A 22,449-nucleotide genomic window follows, 5' to 3' on the forward strand; every position below is an offset into this window, starting at 1 on the left:
AGAAGATGTCACTCTTAACTAGCAGCCTTAATGTTGGACAAAGGAAGAAGTTGATCAAGTGTTATATATATATGGAGCATTGGACTATATGGTTCACAGACTTTGACATTACGGAAGGTAGAGAAGAAATATTTAGAAAGCTTCGAAATGTGGTGTTGGAGGAAGACGAAAAAGATAAAATGGACAGAAAGAGTACTAAACGAAGGTGTTTTAAAACGGGTAGGAGAGAAGAGAACGCTTCTAGCCACCATCCTTAACAGAAAGGCCAATAGGATTGAATACATTTTGTGAAGAAATTATCTAAAATTAAGAAAGAAAATAAAGAAAACCCTCATTAGCCCAGGACCTACCAAAAGAAAGAATACTTAATAATAATAATAATAATAATAATAATAATAATAATAATAATAATAATAATAATAATAATAATAATAATAATAATAATAATAATAATAATAATAAAAGTCCAAATAGTTGTACAAAACTGAATTTTAATACAATGTTTCTCAATATTTAATATTGCACTTGTATGTAAACGATAATAACTTGATACTGCTTTCGAAAAAACCTTTCAGAATTAGTTCCTTAGGAAGACATGGATGCACCTCTTTGAGACTAAATTGACAACACTAGGAATAAAACATAATTTTGATCCTTATAGATAAGAAACATTTATGAATATACACAAAAAATTGACGTATTTTATAATATATTCAAATTTTTCTTCATTCCGTTATCATAAAAGCTTACTTATATCATAATTTAAAAAGTACAATATTATTAATATATTTTTAAATAGATTTCATTAAGAACAAACTTACATAATAGTGAATAAATATATTTTGTTTATTATACATTTTAGCAGAATACACTTACACACTCACTCACTAACACACGTCACAATAATTGGGCGGAAGATTTTTTTTTTTGTCCAAAATTTAGGAATTATGTTTCTTTCCTCTTTTATAAGGGCAGAATTTCGTTTCTTACATGCTTTCGTTAAACAGCAGTTGTAATACAATACTGCCTTTCTGTGGTTTCGCTGTATTTACACAAATCTCATACATACGTGCTCTGGACTTCAGTTTGAGAAGCTTGCGCCCACTTTTTGAGCACCCGAGGCTTGAAAAGCTCACCAAATGTTGTTCTAAACTGTCTACTCATGCAACAATATAAAATAAAGTTTATGGCACTGTTCAGAAGAGCAAAAATGTCCATAATCTCTCCCAACACATGATAGCAACGCCGGAAGAACATGTGACCATGAATACCACTCAAAAGTGCAAGGATTCCTTGAGGAAACTCAGTGACCAGGAACAAAAGTAAAACAGCTACCAGCATTTTCGTAGTTCGCTCTGTTCTTTTCTCACATTTACTAGGCTTTCTGTCACCATTAGCCATGCGACATTGCTCGCTTAATTTTTGTTTTCTCCTATTAGCGCGGTACAACGCTCTTATGAGCCAATAACTTATAACGGTTAATATCAGGCACGGTAATAGCTTAACAATAACACTGTATACCCAGAAATGAACATTATAAAATCTCTGATTATGTTCTTCAGCTAAGTAACTTAGCCCCAAGTAATAGAGGACAGTAATTTCGCGATTTGAAGAAACACAAACGGCTCGTTTGACTGCGAATAGCATGTAGGACGGAATGCATACAATAGGTGGGATAATATAGGACCAAACAACTGCAATATGGCATCTCTGTACGGTACAAAGCACATGGCTTTTCTGTGGATATCTAATAGCGAGATATCTCCAAATAGCCAACGCTAATGTTAAACAGATGGATATCGTATGAAGAATCTGTGTAAAGTGAGCGTGAAACAAGACAAAAACAGCTAAACCATAGGCAAAATAATCATCATCTTCCCTATCTCTTAAAATATACATCATACAAGAAAAGGGCATATATTCCATCATGACTAACATGTCCGCCACAGCTAATCCAGTTAGAATCTTATTAATAGGGGATATCATATCCTTCCGTGTCAAAACTATCACATTCAAGATGTTGGCAATGGTACCAAAAATACACACGATCAGACTAAAGTAGCCGTGAATTTGCCGATAAGCAAGTCCGATGTCCCTCAGCCCATCGTTACAAAACGAAGATGCAACATCTCGTTCACTGTCGTTGCAATATGAAGGTGTTTGCTTGTGTCGCAAATTTGAGTTATTCGCGAAATAGTTGAAAGTGTACTCGATGTCCTCTTTGGTGATATCAATAGCTCCTAATGCCTTCAAAACATCCTCATGAAGATGTTTTGGAATGGCATTCAAAATAGAGACATTATGTTTAAGTAATTCTATTGTAGAATTCATATTCATTATTTGTCTGTTTGTTAGAAACAAATTGTTGTGGCAGTAAGTTTACATCAAGGATCCTTGCTTAATTGTGGTCTACAAAACATGGTAGAACAACAACAACAACAACAACAAAACACAATCAGTTAAAATAGAGGTTTGTCCGGTACAACTAGTGAATATTCAAACATCCAGTTTTATTTCTTCATTTCGAAAGACATTTCAGCAAAATATTTTACAGTAATGTTAGTTACATAGATAAAACCACAAACAAATTTTTCATTTTTCAGTTCTTTCCGTCACATCAATTTTTTGTTTTACACGTTATGATTAATGCTTTAAGAGCTCAGTTCGTTGTACTGAATCACTAATAATGTACCACTGTTTCTCATTGTAAATGACTGCACAGTGTCATTTTTTCACTTATTTATTTATTTATTTTTCGATTACCAGCAAAATATTTTAGGTATCTGTCCTGGCAGCAGATGAATTAGACCATATTTACTGTGTACCCTTCCACAATTTCTGGTTTTCAGAGATGATGATAATCTGAAAAGAAAATACCATAGTGTGATATACATCTGATATGTAAACACAAAATAAACATGGTGTATTACAAGAGTAATATAAGCTACACAAATGGCCTACACAACAATTAAATATTCTAATTTTTAACATTTTTTCTAATTTTCAATAATATCCAAACAGAGAATGTTACATCGATTATAGATCTTGGTGTAATTTTTGATTGTAAATTAACATTTGGTAATCATTTAGTTAGTGTTATAGACTCTGCAAATAGAGCCTTAGGTTTTGTTATCAGAAACACAAAAATATTTTCACAACCATCAGTTATTATTAAGTTATATGCAACCCTTGTTAGAAGCAAATTAGAGTATGCGTCGGTAATCTGGAGTCCCCACTTTAAGAGAGACATCCAAGCAATTGAGGTGACTCAAAACAAATTTTTATTAAAATATTTATATTATAAAACATTTAAACCAGATTCAACAACTTACTTGTCAGTGTCACTTTTACGCTCGCTATTCAACCTAAGTAGCTTAAAGGATAGAAGAATTGTACATTCTCTTATTATTTTAAGAAATATATTGACAAATAGAATTAACAGTTCAACATTGTTGCTACATATCCCTTTCTATGTACCAAGATATCGCTCCAGAAATCAAAATATCTTTTATATACCTATGTCGAAAAGTTCAACTCATCCACACTCACCTATTATACGAATGCTGAGAATCTATAATAAATTAAATGATAGGATAGACCTATTTTCATATGGAAAAGTTAAATTTGCTAGACTTCTCTATGAAATACTGAATAATGACCATGTATGATCTATCATTATTTGTTAACGTACTGATACATATATATATATATATATATATATATATATGTGTGTGTGTGTGTGTGTGTGTATATTATTATTCTCGTGGCTGGATTGTACATTCTTTTCTTTTTAGTTTTTAGTTTTTTCTTTTATTTTTTCTTTTCTTTCCATGTTTTATTTTTCTTCTTTGTAAGGTCATGTTACCATCAATTATATAAGTCAAGAAGGTATATTATGGGTGTATGCCTGTGTACTTTCATAAATAAATAAATAAATAAATACAATTCGTGAACCTCCGGGATGTAATAGATCTGACGGCAAAAGACCAGATGGCATGACGCTGGTACCATGGAAGAGGAGGAAGATTCTACTCTGATATTTCACCTGCTCTGACACTTTCGCGTCATCTAACCTTAATCTTTCCTTACTAGGAGAAAGAGCTATTGCAGCCTTCAGAGAATGCGAGAAAAGGTGAAAGTATAAAAATCTACTCGATAGGTACACGTTCGTGACCGTGGTCATTGAATTGAGCGACACTTGGGGCCTCGAAGGTCTAAATTTCATGAAAGAAGTAGGCCAACGAATTTCACGCGTTACTGGCGACAACGTATCAGTATAGCAATTCAGCGAGGCAATGTGGCTTTCATTTTAGGTATTTTACCTCTTGACAAATTATTAGAAGAGGTTCTTATTTCATAACTAACTATGCAGAATTTTCTGTTTTCTCATATTATTTCTCTTTCTTTCTTTTCTACGCACCATTGGTTTTTATTTTTTATTTTTCTTTTTCTTTTTTTCCTTCTCTGTTTTTCTTTTTATGTCTCTCACAATTACCACATGATTTTGTATATATAAAGTATGAAACGATGTATTGTTAACGAACAATATTGTACAGAACGCTTTAAAGAGAATAATTCTTTTCTACCGGATGGAAGCAGCGAACCGAGAGAGAGTTTAATCCATATAGCAAAATATAACGAAATGTAAATTATTTTTTTAATGATCTGTACAGAAAAAGTAAATAAATAAATTCTGACGTTTTCAACAATAAAATTTTACAACAATTGTATTGCTTAACAATGAAAATATTCTATTATCTGATTTATCTTAAGATGGTGATAATGATGATGTCAAATATATTGTCACAGGCTTGTTTTCTGAAAAATTTGTCATTGACAGTAAAATTTTCAAATAATCTTTATGTCTCACGAAAACTCTAAAATTCAAAGTATTCATATCTAATACATCATAATATAATTTTAGCCTAAAAAGTTACCTTCTTTCTTTTGCCTATTAAAACTGTTATAAATCAAGAGTTCAAAACCGGAAAGATTCATGTCTATCAACGAACGAAAGCTACATATACTGCAATGATGTAGTGTTTCACTGCAAAGTTTTGTATCTCCAGGAACATTTTTTCTGGATATACGCCTGTTTCTTGGGTTTAGTCTTCGTATTTCACCTTCCATCCTCGACCAAGTGCTGTTCCCAGTGGCGTATTGAAGGGGGGGCTTCCGGGCTTAAGTCTCCCCCGAAATCTTACTATAGTAAAGTAAATGAAATATCTTGCAGAATTTAGACATTTCCAGGCAAAGCCCCCCCGAAAGTTAGCAAAGCCCCCCCCCCCCGAAACAAAATCGTAAATACGCCACTGGCTGTTCCTATGATGTCTCCAGATCTTTTGATATGTTTTTATAATTCATCATATTCCTTCCATAAAGCAATATCTAAGAGCATGCCATACTAAAAGTAACACAAAATTTACCATTTTTCTTTTGTTTGTTTATTCATAACTGAAAGGAGATAATGAAATGCAATTTACCACAATCATAGATAATGTTATTCTACAACAGAAAATATGAACCTGAAGAATTTTTAGTGTTGCCGTCCATAGAAATTGCAGTGTTGTTGCAGAATAACAATTCTCTCAAAACCTAAGTTAAGACAGCGACTAGAGGAACAAACTCAACTGCATTTTATTACGTATCATATTGCTTTGGTATCGTGTGAACTACTTTTTAAATAATAGTTGTATTTAGTTTTTAATAAATAAAATGGTTTTAACATACAGTTATTAAAATTAAATAATAATGTTATTTAAAAAGTAGTTCACAGGATACCAAAACAACATGATATCTAATCAAATGCAGTTGAGTCCGTTCGTCTAGTCGTTGTCTTAATTTAGATTTTTAGGCAAATGTTATTCTGAAAACACTGAAAATTCTTCCGATTCATATTTTCTGTTGTAGGATAACATTATCTATGATTGTGTTAAGTTGCATTTCGTTATCTCCTTTCACTTATGAATAAAAAAGAAAAAGAAAAAAAAGGTAAATTTTGTGTTATTTTAAGTATGACAGCTTGTTAATGATTTATTTCAGTTTTGCTTTCTATATATTTCTATATATATTTCCATCACAAATTATGTCAGTTAAAAATCTCATTAGGAAGAGAAGTTTTATTCAATTTCAATAGCAGTTGCTATCAATGAGACGTTTCTAGAAAATTAGTGAAAGAAATTTCCATCATAACTTATGTATTCGAGTTTTACATTTGCAGTTTCTATTCTCTTTGTAGATTTTATTGCAATTAATGAATTTTTTCCACATCGATTTTATGATTAAAATAAACAGAACATTTAAAGGAACTATTTACACTCTATTAGTGTTAATATTTAATTGAAGTTAACTAACCTAATCTAACCTCAAAGAAACCTAAATTTTAATGAAGGTGCCTTCCACTGAGTTAAGTAAATCTTGACACCTTTTTCCACTTGTCTTTCTATGACATTTCTTACGATTTGTTTTCACACGAGGAAAAGTTAAGGCAATAGATAACAAATATGTTTCAACAAATAATTTAAGCTAGCGAAATTATTTACATTAAATTTAGAAAAGTAACTTTAATGAATGGGTTGAGAAATGTCAGAAGCTTCTATAATCTATGTAAGCACACCTAGAAGCCTTTACATGTTAGGAAATGATTTCAATCGTCACATATTAACTGTATGAAGGCATTAATTTCTTTGTAGCCATAAAAATGAAGATTGTCCAATGTAATTCCAGGCTTTTACTATAATGTGACAGACAATGAACATATGTTGCCATACTTTTGTACATAAAAAACATTGTATACATACCAAATAAATCTATAGTTTATAACATCAAAAGACTGATAATCGGTCGAAAAATAATTAGACAGCTTCATTATAAATTACTTAATATTGGATAACATCGTCTCTGCCTTTGAAACAGTCTGGATTCTTTTTGAAATTGACTCTATGAGGTACTGTAGGGAATGTTAACCTACTTGGGCATCAGTACACAACATAGAAAAGTAAAAGGGCATCTGTTTCTGAGTTTCATCCTTTGCTCCAAATAGTCTCACGGATTTTCAATTGCATTTAAATCTAGAAATTTTGCAGACCAGGTCAGGTGTGACAGGAAGTTTGAATGTTTCTCATACCACATACAATCATTTTGAACACGTAAACCAGCAGTGGCCATTTTACAAGGCGAGAGTGTTTATTTTATATTGACGAAAATGACGATTTGGTCATTGGGAATGTCGTAATAATCATGCCAATTCATGGTCACATGTATTTATATCACTGGGTAGATATCATGGTCCAACTTCAACCACCCTTCTTCCTATCATCAGAACCTCCTCCAGTTTGAAGCATATTCTCCACACACAACAAACGATATGCTTTAGGTGCATTTGATGCCAAACACAGTTAAAATACAGACAAAACTGAGACTCGTCAGGCCATAATCGTAATCTGCCAGTAGGCTGCTTTATTGACCTCATTGGAGACGTGTGAGCCACAGTGAGAACTCGACTCCAAATGTCCATTGCATGAAACCTCCAAAGAATTAAGGAAATTGACCCAGATGAACCTGCATTTACGGACTGCAGCAATTCCTGTAGGGTTTGAAAAATATCTCACTCTACCAAGGATATCACAAATATACATGTGTTCAAAAATATTTATACATCTTTACTTTATAAATTTTGTTAGAACTCACGTTGTTGTTTTATTTGTCCTCAGATTTCTTTTTCTCATTAAGATATAAAAATGTCACTTATACTTTCTTTGGCTCTTCATCAAATGGGAAGAAACAAGAAGAAAAGAAATAAAGTATACACCGTGTTTCAAAAAGAATTACCTAATTTTGAACGGTGATAATTACGGAACATGAGACGTGCCGACAAGAATATGAGTGTTATTTGAATGCGCGTGGGCTAGAGTTTCAAAAAATCTCCGTTAGATGTCAGTCAATGTCTCTTCTTATCCAGCGTGCTTTCCGTCGATGTTTTGGTATTGATCCACCTGCACCCAAACACATTCGTCGTTGGTATCGCCAATTTGAAAAGACAGGATGCTTTTGCAAAGGTAAGATTCCAGGTAGGTCTCGGACTTTCGAAGTTTATGACGAATTTAGCTATCGTCTAGATGTTGTTCGTACTGCGGTTGGTGGACACAGAGCATTTGTAATAGCATAGCTAAATCTTGAAGATTTTGTGAGTATTTTGCAGTTGATTTCATTTTTGTAGCATGTTTTTATCAGTACGTAAGGATTTTTAAAATAAGGCCATTTTTTTTGAAACATTCAATATATATACCAGTGGCTTCGGTATATTTCAGTGGCTTGTTTTTAAGGTATTGAAGATAAGCACTACTTATCTTTAAATTGAAAACAGCTCTAATTTAATTATTATTACTTTATTTGAAACAAATTATCTCATTTATCAAAGCAGGCCCCTATCCAGGGAGGGTCTAGGGGGGACCGGCCCTCCCCCTAAATTTTTGCTCGCGATAGGCTTGCAAATGAACTATTATATGGAGATGGACTATGTTATGGTTGGATCGGGCTTTCCCTAACTTCAGCCCGGCCCTCCCTACATTTTTGGGCTGGCTACCAGCCTGTATCAAAGGCTTTATGTTGTGCGTACTCATTTATGAAATGCCAGCGTTTGGTTCTGTTTCTCATTATCCAACTACATTTCACAGTCATTTATGGGACTAGCGGAGATCGTTTGATGGAATGGATATAATCCTATTAGCTCGATTCCTTTCGTGGAGTCCAGCATTCAATTTATTATAAACCGTGTGTTTTGAACAAAAATTGTTCCTTTTAATAATTAATTATTATAGGTGTATACAGTGGCGTATTTAGGGGGACTATCGGGTTCAAATTCCCCCCCTCCGAAATAAATTTGTTAGTTTTTCATATTCCACTTACAACAATAATCCTTCTTACCATTTCTAAGAATATCACTGACTTTCCATTTTCTTATGCTCTTTGTTCAGAAATAATATTGTATTTGTCAAATTTCATTCCATGTAACAACTGCGTTCTTTTTTCTTTCTTTCGTCCATTCTACTCTCCTGTTTCTTTTTCCTAGTTGTTACTTTCTTTCGTTTCTCTTATCTTACTCTCGACCGTTGTTAATTGTGATTCAAGTCGGGCGTTGTCAGTAACACCAAAACTTGTGTTCCACACCAACTTGCACGGATATCAACACAACGGGACTTTAGCTATTATTGCAAAGAACATTTACATCGTTCAGTTATGAAAAAAAGGTAAATGTTTGAATTAAAGAAAAAAAATAACTCGGGAAATTATTTAGGCCCGGGATGCTTCCTTTTTCTTCTATGAATAAAATAAAGGTTAGATTCAGTGCTAGATTTGTGTGTGTATCATACGAGGGCGGTTTGATAAGTCCGTGCAAAGTCCGAGAGAGGGCAACACTGGTGGTGATTGTCAGTTAGTAACCTCTCTTGGAAGAACATACACTAAGTGGCAGCCATATCTGTTTAGTGCTCTGTGTCTGGCGTGCGGTTAAATTGGGTAAGTCGAGTGAGTTTCACAAATATGGATGAAAGAGAATTTCGTGTGGTGATCAAACATTATTTTATGAAAGGTACTTCGCCTCAGAAGACGAAGGAGAAGCTAGATAAACATTATGGTGAATCTGCATCTTCGATTAGAACAGTGTATAAGTGGTTTCAAAATTTTCGGATTGGCCATATGAGCACAAGTGACGGTGAACGTTCTTGACGCCCTATCGAGATCACTACACCAAAAATCATTGAGAAAATCCATGATATGGTCATGGATGATAGACGAGTGAAGGTGCGTGAGATTGCTAGTACTGTGGGCATCCCTAGTGAAAGGGTACATAATATGTTGCATCAACACTTGGGCATGAAAAAGCTATCCGCACGATGGGTGCCGCGATTGCTCAGAGTGGATTAAAAACGAAATCGTGTGAGGTGTTCCTAGGACGGTTTGCGGCTGTTTCAACGGAATCCACAGGACTTTAAGTGTCGTTTCGTCATTGTGGACGAAACATGGATACACCACTGCACACCTGAAACCAAGGCACAGTCCAAACAATGGGATGCCAGCGGGGAATCTGCACTAAAGAAGGCGAAACCGTTCCTTCAGCCGGGAAAGTGATGGCGACTGTCTTTTGGGATTCTCAAGGCATAATTTTCATCGACTATTTAGCAAAGGGAAAACTATTACAGGTGAATATTATTCATCGTTATTGGACCGTTTAAAAACTGAGATGGAAGAAAAACGTCCAGGATTGGCCCACAAAAAAGTTCTTTTCCATCACGACAATTCCCCAGTGCACTTATCTGTCATTGTAGCCGCAAAATTGATGGAATTAAAATTCCAACTCCTTCCCCATCCTCCTTATTCGCCAGATTTGGCCCCCTTGGACTACTACTTGTTTCCTGATCTGAAGAAATGGTTAGCGGGACGCAGATTTTCGTCAAACGAGGAGGTGGTTGCAGCAACTAGTGCCTATTTTGCCGAGTTGGACCATCATATTATTTAGAGGGGATCAACAAACTGGAGCAGCGTTGGACGAAGTGTATCAGCCTCAAAGGAGACTACGTTGAAAAATAAAATAATGTTATCCCTGAAAATGAAGTAGTTTTGAATTTTGCACGGACTTATCAAACCGCCCTCGTATCACATAAGGTTCACCAGTCTGCAATTCTTGTCATTAAAACTGCAATCAGCATATTTCAGCTTCAATTTTTCTCAACATTCTCTTTCAGGTAAAAACATACACAGATAAAACTGAATATTTCCATTTTTTCCTAAAACGAAATCAGTAAGTTGAAATGAGATTACAAATATTCAATATGTGTTTTCAGGAACGTCATTTCAGATTTGCCTGGGGAAGGGGGAGGGGGGGGGTATGATCATACACCGATATACGAGTTTCACGTTTGTTCCTAGTATATTAGTAGACAATCGATTAAAATATATTTAATTCTCAAACTCAGGTAGGCAATTGCATCCTCTGCTTCCCCAATGACACCCTTGTGTGTTTGGGTTTAAAAGGGTGAAAAGAAAAATCTTATATGCTTATTCACGTGTTGTGCATAGTCATCTCCAAAACAAAATCCTAAGTACGCTACTGGGTATATACGTAATACTAAAGTGCGTAATACGTTTTTGTATTTATATTCTAATTTCAGAGTATGTTTTAGGATATTATTTTATAATAGAAACTTGCACATGAGTTATACTTCAAGGTAAGCAATCAACAAACTTGCTATCTCTATTGTTTCAGCATGAACATGAATCTTCCTCCTTAATACAAGCGATGTGGAAGAAGAAGGTAAGTGCGTGATTTGTGATATATTGATGAGCTAAGAGTTTTGCTTCGTGGAACTTTGAAGAGAAGAAACACATTATTAAGGCTGGAAGGTCAACGCCAGACATTATTATACGTACTACTTCGAAAACCTTTGTAAGGAAACTTAATATCTAACTTCCTGAAAGTAATGAGTGCCTTAACAGCTGCCCAGAGAGGCGAAAACTCTTGTGTTGGTGTTGCCTTCTTTTCTCGAAAGAAGAAAGTGTGTGGTCAAGTGATGGTTACAGTGACACAGGAAACAGAATTTAACTCAAACTCATCTCCAGGCTATAATCAAGGAGAAAACATTTGGGGAAGCAAGAATAGGGTAAATATTGGATTCTCAGAAGAATGTACGGAACTCACAATACAATTTGTGAGGATGAAAGAGAAATAATTTTATTTTATTTATTTGATTGTTTCATTAGCTTACAAAAGGCGAAAAATTCTCATGTAAGCATTACATTTGTCAATAAAATACATACAATATTATCAGGCACCAGAAGGTATACATAATATTGTATCTATGCATCTTTCTAAAATATAAAACCTCAAAATAAGAGATATCAAATATGTAAACATGATCATTTACATCGTAAGTGGGTAACCTTCGTACCTCACCTGGCATGTACTCAGGAATAAGAATCTGTTACTGACTATTCATTTAATGAATCATTAAAATATTCATTAATGCTAGCTATAATAGCGCTTTACAGCAAGTAGGTTAAATAATTTCTTATGGAAAAGTAATATTAGTCATATTCTTCAAGTTCTTAGGAAGTTTATTATACAACTTGACACAATTCATGTATACGGTTTTGCTTATATTATCATATTTTAGATGCATCATAAATAAAGCTCAACCTTGTTTTGTATTATGGTTTTGAATATTTTTGTTCAAGGTGAATAGATTCCTTTTTCATTGTAAAAAGAATAGATTTTTAAATGTATAAGCTGGGAAATGTTAATTTTTTTGCTTCTATGAAAACCTTTATAATACGTCGATATTGTGAATTATCCGAGAATTATTCCATTGGATTTCTCTTTCAATCGGAAAAATACTTAAACTACAGTTCACCAGTGAATTATGCCGAAGCTAATTAGTGAATTAAAAGTAAATTCTTAGTAAAAGCTAAGAAGTGCCTCTCTCGACATCGTACTTAAAAGTTTGTAAAGGGAAAACACATGCTACTTAGTTTCTTGTTTAAAGTGAAGATGTGAGCAGACCGTGAGAGAACGTAACTTACGGTTACACCTAAAAGCTTTGTCATGCAAGAATATCGGAGAGAATGAAAATATATTCTTATTCTAGGTTATATACATGGTTTCCCTGGAAAATGAAACCTTAAGAGAATCGATTTATCATGTTAACTGTTTATCATGTCACTGTTCGCTGTTAACCAATTTATTAATTTGTCGGTTAAAATGGCACATTTCCTCTCAATTTATTCTATTGACCTTCCTGACACAATCATACTGATATCATTAGTGTATAGAATATATTTTGCTGGATACATGTATTTTAACAAGTCATTTACTTATATTAGGAAGAGAATAGAACCCCAAATGGAACCTTGTGGAACACCCCTGATTACATTTTATAAAGATGAACAAGATGTTTGAATCTCATCTGCAACTAATTTTGATATTTACACTGCTTGTTATCTACTGGATAAATAAGAGAGAAACCACTTGTAAGTTGCACTTCTAATACCATAGGCCTACAAGTTGATTAAAAGAATAGCATGACCAATTGTATTAAAAACTAGGTCGATGAAATGCCTTACGGACATTATATAAGTCAGTATCCAAAACAATTTGGCTGCTTTCAAAAATAGACAATTTAATACTAACAAAATGCTATTGAATTATTTATTTGTTTTTAAAGATGTTTTATATACAGTAGGACAGAGACTTATCAAACACGAATTCCTCATTTTAAACAGGGGCTTTTCGTTATCTTATTAGTTTTTACTACTACAAGTTTCAGTAGAAGAATACTACTGAGATGGAAATACTTTTTATTTGGTTGTTTGTTGAATTTTAGCATCCCTTTTCAGTATCGACGCTATACAAGACGTGGACCTACATTTTAAAGTGAATTCTAAATTACCGTAATACGTCTAATGCTTTCCCACTCGAGACTACGTGCACCACAGGAAAACGCGCTGGTCGCTAGATGAGACGGCAGGGCTTCAAATCTTTTCTTGGGAATATACAATTATATATTTAAGAAAAAAGTTTGTCGTCTCCTAGTATTTTCCTCGTTCTATGAGAATCAATATTGCAACCCGAGGTGGTAGTAAGTATCACAGAGTAGTAGTAAATGAAAACTGCTGTTGTGGCACAGAATCCATGTCAAAAACTGCTTCCCGCTATCGTTTTGTAACAATTAAACTAGAAATTGTAGTTTCTCGCCACTTCCTTCTTACATAGAGGAATAAAAATCAAGATGACAATCTTTAAATGCTGGATTCATGTTTAAAAAAGATAACTAACTAACTAACTAACTCTATGGCCTATGGAACCCGAAGGTTCAATGCCGTGTTCACAAGAGCTCTCCACTGACTTCTATCCTTAGCTAACTGGATCCAGTTTCTACTTTGTATTCCAATCTCTGCGAGATCCATCTTAATATTGTCCTCCCATCTGCGCCTAGGTCTTCCTAATGGTCGGTTTCCGATTGGTCTTCCAGTCAAGACTTTGAAAGCGTTTCTACTTTCTTCCATTCTAGCTACATGACCCGCCCACCTAAGCCTCCTAGACTTGACGACCCTAACAATGTTGGGTAATTTCAATAGTACTCACCATAGATCAAAAGAGATCGTGATATATGTATCTCACTATCTCTTTTGATCTATGGTGAGTACTATTGAAATTAGAAGTGGTAGTAAATTTCTACCAGAATTTAAAACTTGGAGATAGTTTATTCTTAAGCAACTAAATTCATGGTTTTCACTATTACCGTACTTGCTATGTTGTAATCAATATTGAAGTACGTTATAATACATTTCTCCCACTTACTGTTTTAGAAGAGAAACAAGTGAGATTCATTTCACAATGTGAAACTACGATAGACTTCCAAACTATGCGAATTCAATACTCAAACTTGAAACAGTACAGGGTGGTCCGGAAGTAGGCGTAGTCCCCTTTAGTTTTAACAGTATGGTGTTAGCTATGGTAGAATGTCTGTACACAGTTACCTTCAAGTCTTAAGATTCTTAAGAGTCATAAACATCGGTATGATTACCATCCATGTCGTAACACAGCCGAATTTTGCGCCAAGTTCTCGCAGATGTTTTGCGAAGATACTCCGGAGTCACGAGGGTGAAGGCGTGTTCTACAGCTGCTCGTATTTCCTGCGTTGTGTGATATCGAGTGTTTTTTACTTGTTGCTCTATGAAACCCCAGAGAGCATTGTCTAGTGTCGTCAGATCGGGACTTCTTGGAGGCGAGGCAAAGGGAGCTGGTGAAGATGCACAACATTTCCAATCCAGCGGCCATGAAACGTCTGATTCAGGTAATTGCGCACGTGAATCGCGAAGTGCACTGGTGCTCTATCCTGCTGTACCACAACAGTGTCTTTGATACCATTTTCTTCCAGTTGAGGCACCAACCACTCATGAAGCATCTCCGTCAGAAAACACCAATTAGGGGTACGCCCACTTCCGGACTACCCTGTACAACCAGGATGCGAATTACCGTTGGGGATTAGGGAAATTTCTAACTTAATCACATTTTGTTCCCCTCCCCAAAGAAATAAACTGAAGTATCCCAACCGGGGATGCTCGCTTTCCCCCCCCCCAAAAAAAATATGCTTAGTATAATGCCAAACTTTACTAACTTTTGTCATTTCGTGTAAGTTTAATCTGCTAGCTGAGTGGAAGATTTCAATATGAGCGGAAAAATTGGCATATGCTTATGATCATGGGTATTACGGGCCGAATTATTAAGTAAATATACGAGAAAGCTACGGGCACAAAAGTAAGTACAACATTTAGACAAGTTCAGAAAGGTTAGGTGTGGTGTGTGCATGTCAGGCAATATATATAGGTACATAGCTATTGTCGATAGATTTATTGAATTAATCATTTATGCGTGTGTGTGGGGGGGGGGGGTGGAGGATAAGGCATTATTGTCTCAATTTGAATTATTCCACCTTCAGACTGTACGTCCTGTTAGTCTAATTTTATTCTCATCAACATAAGTTATCTAATTCGTATACTGAGTACAACCAGGCCCGTATCCAGGGGGTCTAGGGGAAGCTGGGCCCCCCTAAATTTTTGCTGACCCCTAAAAGTTTTACAGTAGGCTTGCAAAAGAACTATAATATGTTTATGAACTATCATATGGTTGGATCGGGCCCCCCTAACTTCAGCCGCCTCCCCTAAGATTTTGGGCTGGTTACGGGCCTGAGTACAACTACAACTCCTGGTTGCAATAGATTAATAAGACCAAAGATAGAACATGTTCCTCGGATGTTGAATCCGTATTAAGAAAACATTACTAACTATCTCTTACCACTTTTGTTCTCAGGCGATAAAGATTGAAACCGGAAATGATTAATTTGAACCATTTCTGGCTTGAATAAAGGGTTAAGGGAGGAGATGGAATCGATTCTTAGGACGCTGAATCGATTGCACAAAATTGATTGCTCTTCTCGATATTCCTTACAGTGTTTGCTCTATAATTATAAATAGGAAACCAAAAGTAATAGTAAATTTCAAGCATTTCCGGTTTCGGAAGAGTGGTGCGAATTGTGACGATATCTTCTCTTGTATCGATAGCAGAAAATTGCTATCTATTATTATTTTTTGTTTTATGACAACAAATGGTAAAACCGGAAATGGTTAATTCGAACCGTTATTTTGCTCCGTGGAAATTAGTATTAAAATCAAAATTAGTAAACTTCAACCACTTCGGCCTTTGTGCAGTGTTGAGGATTATGATGGTATTTCCTCTTGAGACCCTGAATCGATTGTAAGAGAACCGCTTATTGCTATCTATTACCAATTTTGTTCTCTGGTGATAAAAGTTGAAACTTGCAATGGTTAATTTGAACTAGTTCTGGTTTGAACAGAGGGTCAAGGGACAGGGACGTACGCACGAATTTATTTCGGGAGGGGTCTGAAGCGTTTCGGGGAAGCGTCCAAGTACAATTTGAGGCTAAATTATATGAAAATTTTAAAAATTGCCCCTAAAAGTAGACTACATTTACAAAAAAGTTGGGCTTTCGGGGCGGGGATCCCCAGGACCCACCCCCTGCGTACACCTTTGTCAAGGATTCTTGGGGCGCTTAGTCGATTGCGAAAAACCGCATCACGATTTATCTTAGTTTTTGCTTTATAAAAATCAGTACTGAAACCAAAGTACTAGTAAATTCAACCAACGGCGCCGACTTTCCAAAATTTATGTGGGTGCATATACGGGATGTGTTATCTGTTTTCAGAAGTATCTCGATATTTTTGGGGGACCGCAGTGGCTCAGTGGTAGAGCGTTCACCTCTGGTGCTTGGGGTCCCGGGTCTGATCCCAGCCCCCGCCAAGTGAACTTTGTGGTGGACAAACACCGTGTGCGTGAGTTTTCTCGGGGTTCTCCCGTTTCCTCCCACTTTCTTCACACCACCATTTCATTCATTACTCATCATCATCGTCTCCTTTAGCCTAACTGGCATAACGTAGGATGTAAATCTCAAAGATTTCATTTCATTTTTTCTGATATTTTTTGATTGATTTCCTTTTAGCTAAAATCTTTTATGAACAGTGTCATAAAGGGCTGTGTTCGATCCTATTCACAATAAGTTCAATTTTTCATTGTGGGGGGACTGCCTTTGACTAGGCCAGAGACAGGCAAAGAAGTGGGGAGTGTTACTTGAGTGTCATTACACAAACACATTTGAAGCAAACAATTATGTTTCAGAGGTTAGAAATTTTAACTTCCATCTCAATGTTTTAATTGTTTATTCATTTTTGATAATGGCAAGTGAGGAATATTTATTTTATTTTATTTCTATTAAACTAAAAATCTTGTGGGTGCGACGCACCCACAAGATTATTTGTTTGGGTGCTGGAGTCTCGGAGCACCCAAGTATTCGGCGCGCATGAATTCAACCCTTTTCAGTTTAGATAAAGAGTTGTGGGTTATGATGATCGCCCTTGAGACGGTGTATCAAAAAAAAAAAAAAAAAAAAAAAAAAAAACTGTGGCTATCTATTACTATATTTTTTCTATATATTTTAATCTTGAAATAGAAAATGGTAAATTGAACAATTTCCGGTTTGAATGGAGAGTTAATGGAGAAGATGAGGACTAGCTCAGGACAGTAATGCTCCCGGAGGTAGGAACGAAAAACACAGTTCTGATTGGTTGGCGTTATCCATTTCTCGCCACGTTGCATTCAAATAGCATAAAGCAAACGATTGTTGTTGTCGGTCCTCGTGGCCGAGTGGGCTAACGCTATATACTATAGTATCCGCGCTGAGTCGTGATGCATGACCTAGATCTACCGATCTACCGATCTATTAATAGAACGCGAGGGTGTGTTCCGGTCGTCAACCCCCACCCATCACATTTTGTCATTGTCGTCTCTCGCGCTACACGGAAAACATCTCCCGAGAATACAGTGTTGTCGGATTGGCGCCAAGTTCTGTTTTTTTGTTGCATTATATTCTCATTGTAACTATTCGTGTTTTTGTTACCGTTTTAGAATAATTGTTGCTGTTGTTATTGTTGTGCAGTGTTATTATTGGTATTTTTAAATGTTTTTTTTTTAATACACTTTTACATTGTCTTCAAAATTTGGCAACATTGTTGGCGAATTTAAGCTGTTTGATGTATCCCCAAGAGTGCGCTTGGGAAGCGGCTCCACGAATTGTACCGAAGTTTTCCGATGTATCAGAGCTCAAGCAATGATTGGTTTAGAGCCAAAACTTCACGACTCGGCGCGAGTACTATAGTAACAAAAATCTCTTTTGGCGTGAGTTAAAACCCGACCCGAGGATTTTTTTAAACATTTTTATAACACTTTTTAAATTAAAATAATATGAAAATAATAGTCAAAAAAGTGATTTACTTACTTTTGTGCAGATAAGTAGTAGTAGTAGTAGTAGGAATGGGTTAGAAGCCCCGCAAGGCTCGTTTTCTTCCCCTTGTACTCCATGATATAGGGATGGTTTTATTCCCCTTGTACTCCATGATATAAATTTTGTGACCAACTTAAAACAACTGGCTAGGATAGCGCGTAAAACAGCTGGCTAAAGTAGCGCGCGAAAAAACGTACTTCCGGGAGCATTACTTTCCCGAGCTGGTCGTTGAAGATGGAATCTATTTTTTTGGTGGGGGGGGGGGAAGCTGAATTCATTACAAAAATCCACACCTCGATATCTCTTACTATATTTCGCTGTATGTAATTTAGTATTGAAACCGGAAACAGTAGTAAATATAAACCATTTCCGGTTTTGATAGAGTGTTGTGGATAGTCATGATATGTTGTCTTGAGACGCTAAATCGTTTGCAATAAATTGCTTTTCGCTATCTATTACTGTTTTTGTTCTATAGCGATAAAAGCTGAAACTCCAAATGGGTCATTTGAACCTCTTCTGGTTAGAATAAAGGGTTAACAGAGGATATGGAATCTACTTTTTTGTTCTGAAAAAACACTTCTAGTTATATATTACCGTTTGTGCTCTCTGGTGATCAACAATGTAACAGAAAGCTATAGATATCTACCACTTAAGGATTGAATAAAAGTTAAAATAGATTAGGTGAATCTATTCGTGTTCCAAAACTGCGCTTCTCGCTATTTTTCACCGCTCATGCTCTAACGTCAGTAGACAGACCAACGGATGGATAGACAGACAGACAAACATAGCCATTCTATAAAGATAACCAAGAAAGTTCTGTCGCTTCTTCCCTCACTACCTTTGAACATCGATATGTATTGTTAGATGTATCTGGATGAACAAATATAGTCCCCATCAGCATGGACGACCTTCCGTCAACGTTCTGGAAAGCCATGCATTCCATCACAGTAGAAATTGTTGGGCCGTGAAGCGAAGAAGATATCAAGTGCATTTTTCACCTGTACTAAGGAGTTGGACTGGAGTCCAAGGAATGGAACAGGTGATAATCGGAGATGCAATGTCTGGCAAGTATGGTAGATACAATAGTGTTTCCCATCCAAGGCATAGACTGGTGTCCTGGGTCATCCTTGCCACGTGGGGCTTAGCGTTGTCCTGTAAGAGGAGGATTCCATTGCGATTCAGAAGTGCTGGCTCCAGAGTTTTCAGTTTTTCTTGAACACGGCTCAACTGCTGACAGTACATAGTTGCATTGACGCTCTGACCAGCTGATAGCAGTTCCCGATGCACGATGCCGCGAGCAGTCCACCAAACACACAGGAGGACCTTCTTCTAGTGCAGTGCTGGTTTCGGCTGTTTTGAAACCGGTTAATGTGATGCTAATCAATGATGACGGGGCCGTGGAGCCTCGTACAGGACCCAATTCTCATCACATGATAACACTCAGTCTGGAAATTGCTCCTTCTTCAAACGAGACAGCAAAGAAACACAGGTGCCTGCTCCCGTTGCCTTCTGTCCGGAGTCAAATCATGTGGGACCCATTCATCCAACTTGCAGTGCTTCCCAAGTTGATGGAGGTGCTGCCGAATGGTTTCTCCACTCACAATGAATTGTAGTTTCAGTTAGTGTCTGATGAAGGTAACGTTAAGTTGTCAAAACCGTTACACTGTTAATTTTAGTCTTTAATAAATAAGTGTATTTACTCTAGTCAGATGTGTTAATTATTCATTGAATTGTAGTCCAAGTTCCTCACATGTCTGATTACTGTTCACCTTAATTGCTGCCTGAAGATCTTCATTTTGTACATGTATTAAGTCTTCCGGCACGTGGTGCGTCTTCGAGTGTTTCGTCACCGTCCTTTAACTTGTTAAACCATCAATGCACCAGCGGCGTAGCATAAGGGAACGCCGGTATGCCCGGCATCCCCTGTTAATAAGAAAAAGTACGTATTTCATTATATATAAATTGTTTACTTTTTATTATCACAAGTATTTGCACTGCAATGTTCTGAATGCCCTCTCTCGCCTTACTTTGATAAGCGGAACCTACGCATGCGCGTCATTCAGTTGCACATTTCCTGTCTTTCCTCCTGTCGTATGCTATGTTCCTTGGGCTTCCAGGCCTACTGCAAGCATCGGGGTTTTCGTCTGCTTTCTGTCGAATGCGCATGCCCAACTACTTACTTTCTCACTCTTCCTCACCCCTTGCAACTCTACATTTTGCTTTAGATATAAGCTGGCATATTCTCAAGTATTTCCAACTCTATTTGTTTCGAACTAAGCTATAGTTTCCGTACGAGCGCTAACGTCAAAAAAATAGAACAAAACAGAAATGGCTACTTCAATGTCTCTTTGAAGCATGTCGGTTATGTAAATAATAATATAAAATAGTTATGCTTTAATCGTAATTAAATGCATCGTAATTATAATCGTAATTAAAGGCAAACTATTAATCTTCATCATAAATAAATAGTATGCCCAGCGGCGTAGCCAGAAACTCTTTGAGGGAGCTCACACCAGCATAAATATAAAGCATTCTGCAGAATCACTGTCACCGATCTGGTAGGTCATGAGAACCAGCACTCTCCACTCCTCGCAAAGATTGCTTGGGCCCTTCAATCTCTGGATATCTGGCAATGAAATAGACACACAAGAACAGACTCCCTGAGTTGTTTTAAGTGTTTTCTATTTGCATCTTCAAATGATATACGTATACACTTAGGCCATATTCACTAACGGACGTCTGAGTTCCGGACCCAAGATGAGAAATTTCTAGGGCCGATAAATCTTTAAAAGAAATAAATAAAAAAAAAGAACGAGATTGAAGTATGGTATGCGGAGAAAGAAGCTGCCCACGAGAAAGAAAGGGAATTATACTGGAAACAATGTTCATAAAACAGTGGGGCGGAATTTTCTCGTCACAACGGTAGTGGTAAGAAGGGGTTGAAACAATTGCATATTGGCTTCTAACGTAATCCTCGCAATTAGTTCTGTATGCTCCATTAAGCCACCAAAGAGGGTGGCCTGCCCTCCCTAAATTTTTTATAATCCTATATTTTCCCTCGTAATAGCTATACAATACTGATTTCAGCACTATTGTATCACACAAATGACTAACTTTGGCATTCCCATTTCGGAATACTACGCTACGCTACTGCAATGCACTATCCGCGTAGTCACGACACCCTTACCAAAGGCTTGGCTTATCTTCCGCCTCTCTGCAGCGGCGTTTGATCCCAGTTTGAACTCGTACAGCATACACGCCCTTATGACGTTCTGTGGGGATCCCATGTTCACTTTGTCCTTACGCAAGTTCACCTGAACTTCGCCACAACCAGGTAGTATGTTGGATATACCCACATCAACAGCTGACCTTCGCCTTATCACCATTTGCGTTCAACTCACGATGTGAGGACCAACGAACACAGACCTCCAGGAAAAAGCGACAAAAGTTTCTTGGTTACCTTTATATAAGACTTCCTATACTTATACATAGTATAGTTTTTGAAGTCTTGACAACTGAAATGAATTCAGTTTTTTGTTTTACGAAAATTATACTTTTTCCGTTTTTTGAAAGTTTTTTTTTTCGTTGTCCGTTTCTCGGAAAATTGTTCATTTTTCAAAAAGTTCTACGTTTTTCATTTTTGAGAAAATTTCTGCTTTAATTTTTCAAAAAAGAAAATTCTATTTTTCCTTTTTCAAAATTTTTTTCGTCTCTCATTTTTCATTATTCGTTTTCGAAAATTCATTTTTCGAAAAGGCATTAAAAAAAGTGACCATTCCTATTCACAACCACGTCCTTCTAATTATGTATTGACAATTTTATGCTATTGTATATATATATATCTGAACATTTATTATGGTAACTAGAAATATTAAGAAACATAATCTAATTTAAATTTATCATTACCTCACTGGAAAACTTCCAGAATACTTTAAACATACCTTCGAAATTTTCTGAAGTCCGTTGAAGGTCAAAGAACAATCCCTTACTTCATATATTTTTTTTTTTTTGCTAGTAGCCCTTTAAAGGTTCATTTCCC

At 36.1% G+C, this 22,449-nt stretch overlaps 1 protein-coding gene across 1 annotated transcript; it reads right to left on the reverse strand.

The window, feature by feature from the left end:
- Positions 1-429: 429 nt before the first annotated feature.
- On the reverse strand, positions 430-22,449 carry LOC145665903 (G-protein coupled receptor dmsr-1-like). The gene is made up of 2 exons (XM_081733011.1): positions 22,352-22,449; positions 430-2,862 (listed from the first exon to the last, which is right to left on the reverse strand). Exon 2 carries the CDS (start codon positions 2,335-2,337, stop codon positions 1,060-1,062), a length of 1,278 nt encoding a protein of 425 aa, XP_081589137.1. The 5' UTR covers positions 2,338-2,862; positions 22,352-22,449; the 3' UTR covers positions 430-1,059.

Source organism: Thermobia domestica, chromosome 1, assembly GCF_964235325.1.
Source record: "Thermobia domestica chromosome 1, izTheDome1.hap1.1, whole genome shotgun sequence".
NCBI classification, from domain to species: Eukaryota; Metazoa; Arthropoda; class Insecta; order Zygentoma; family Lepismatidae; genus Thermobia; species Thermobia domestica.

What these genes read in the sequence shown, in the direction of transcription:
- LOC145665903 (XM_081733011.1), bottom strand. Translation starts at nt 2,337, where the DNA reads ATGAATATGAATTCTACAATAGAATTACTTAAACATAATGTCTCTATT.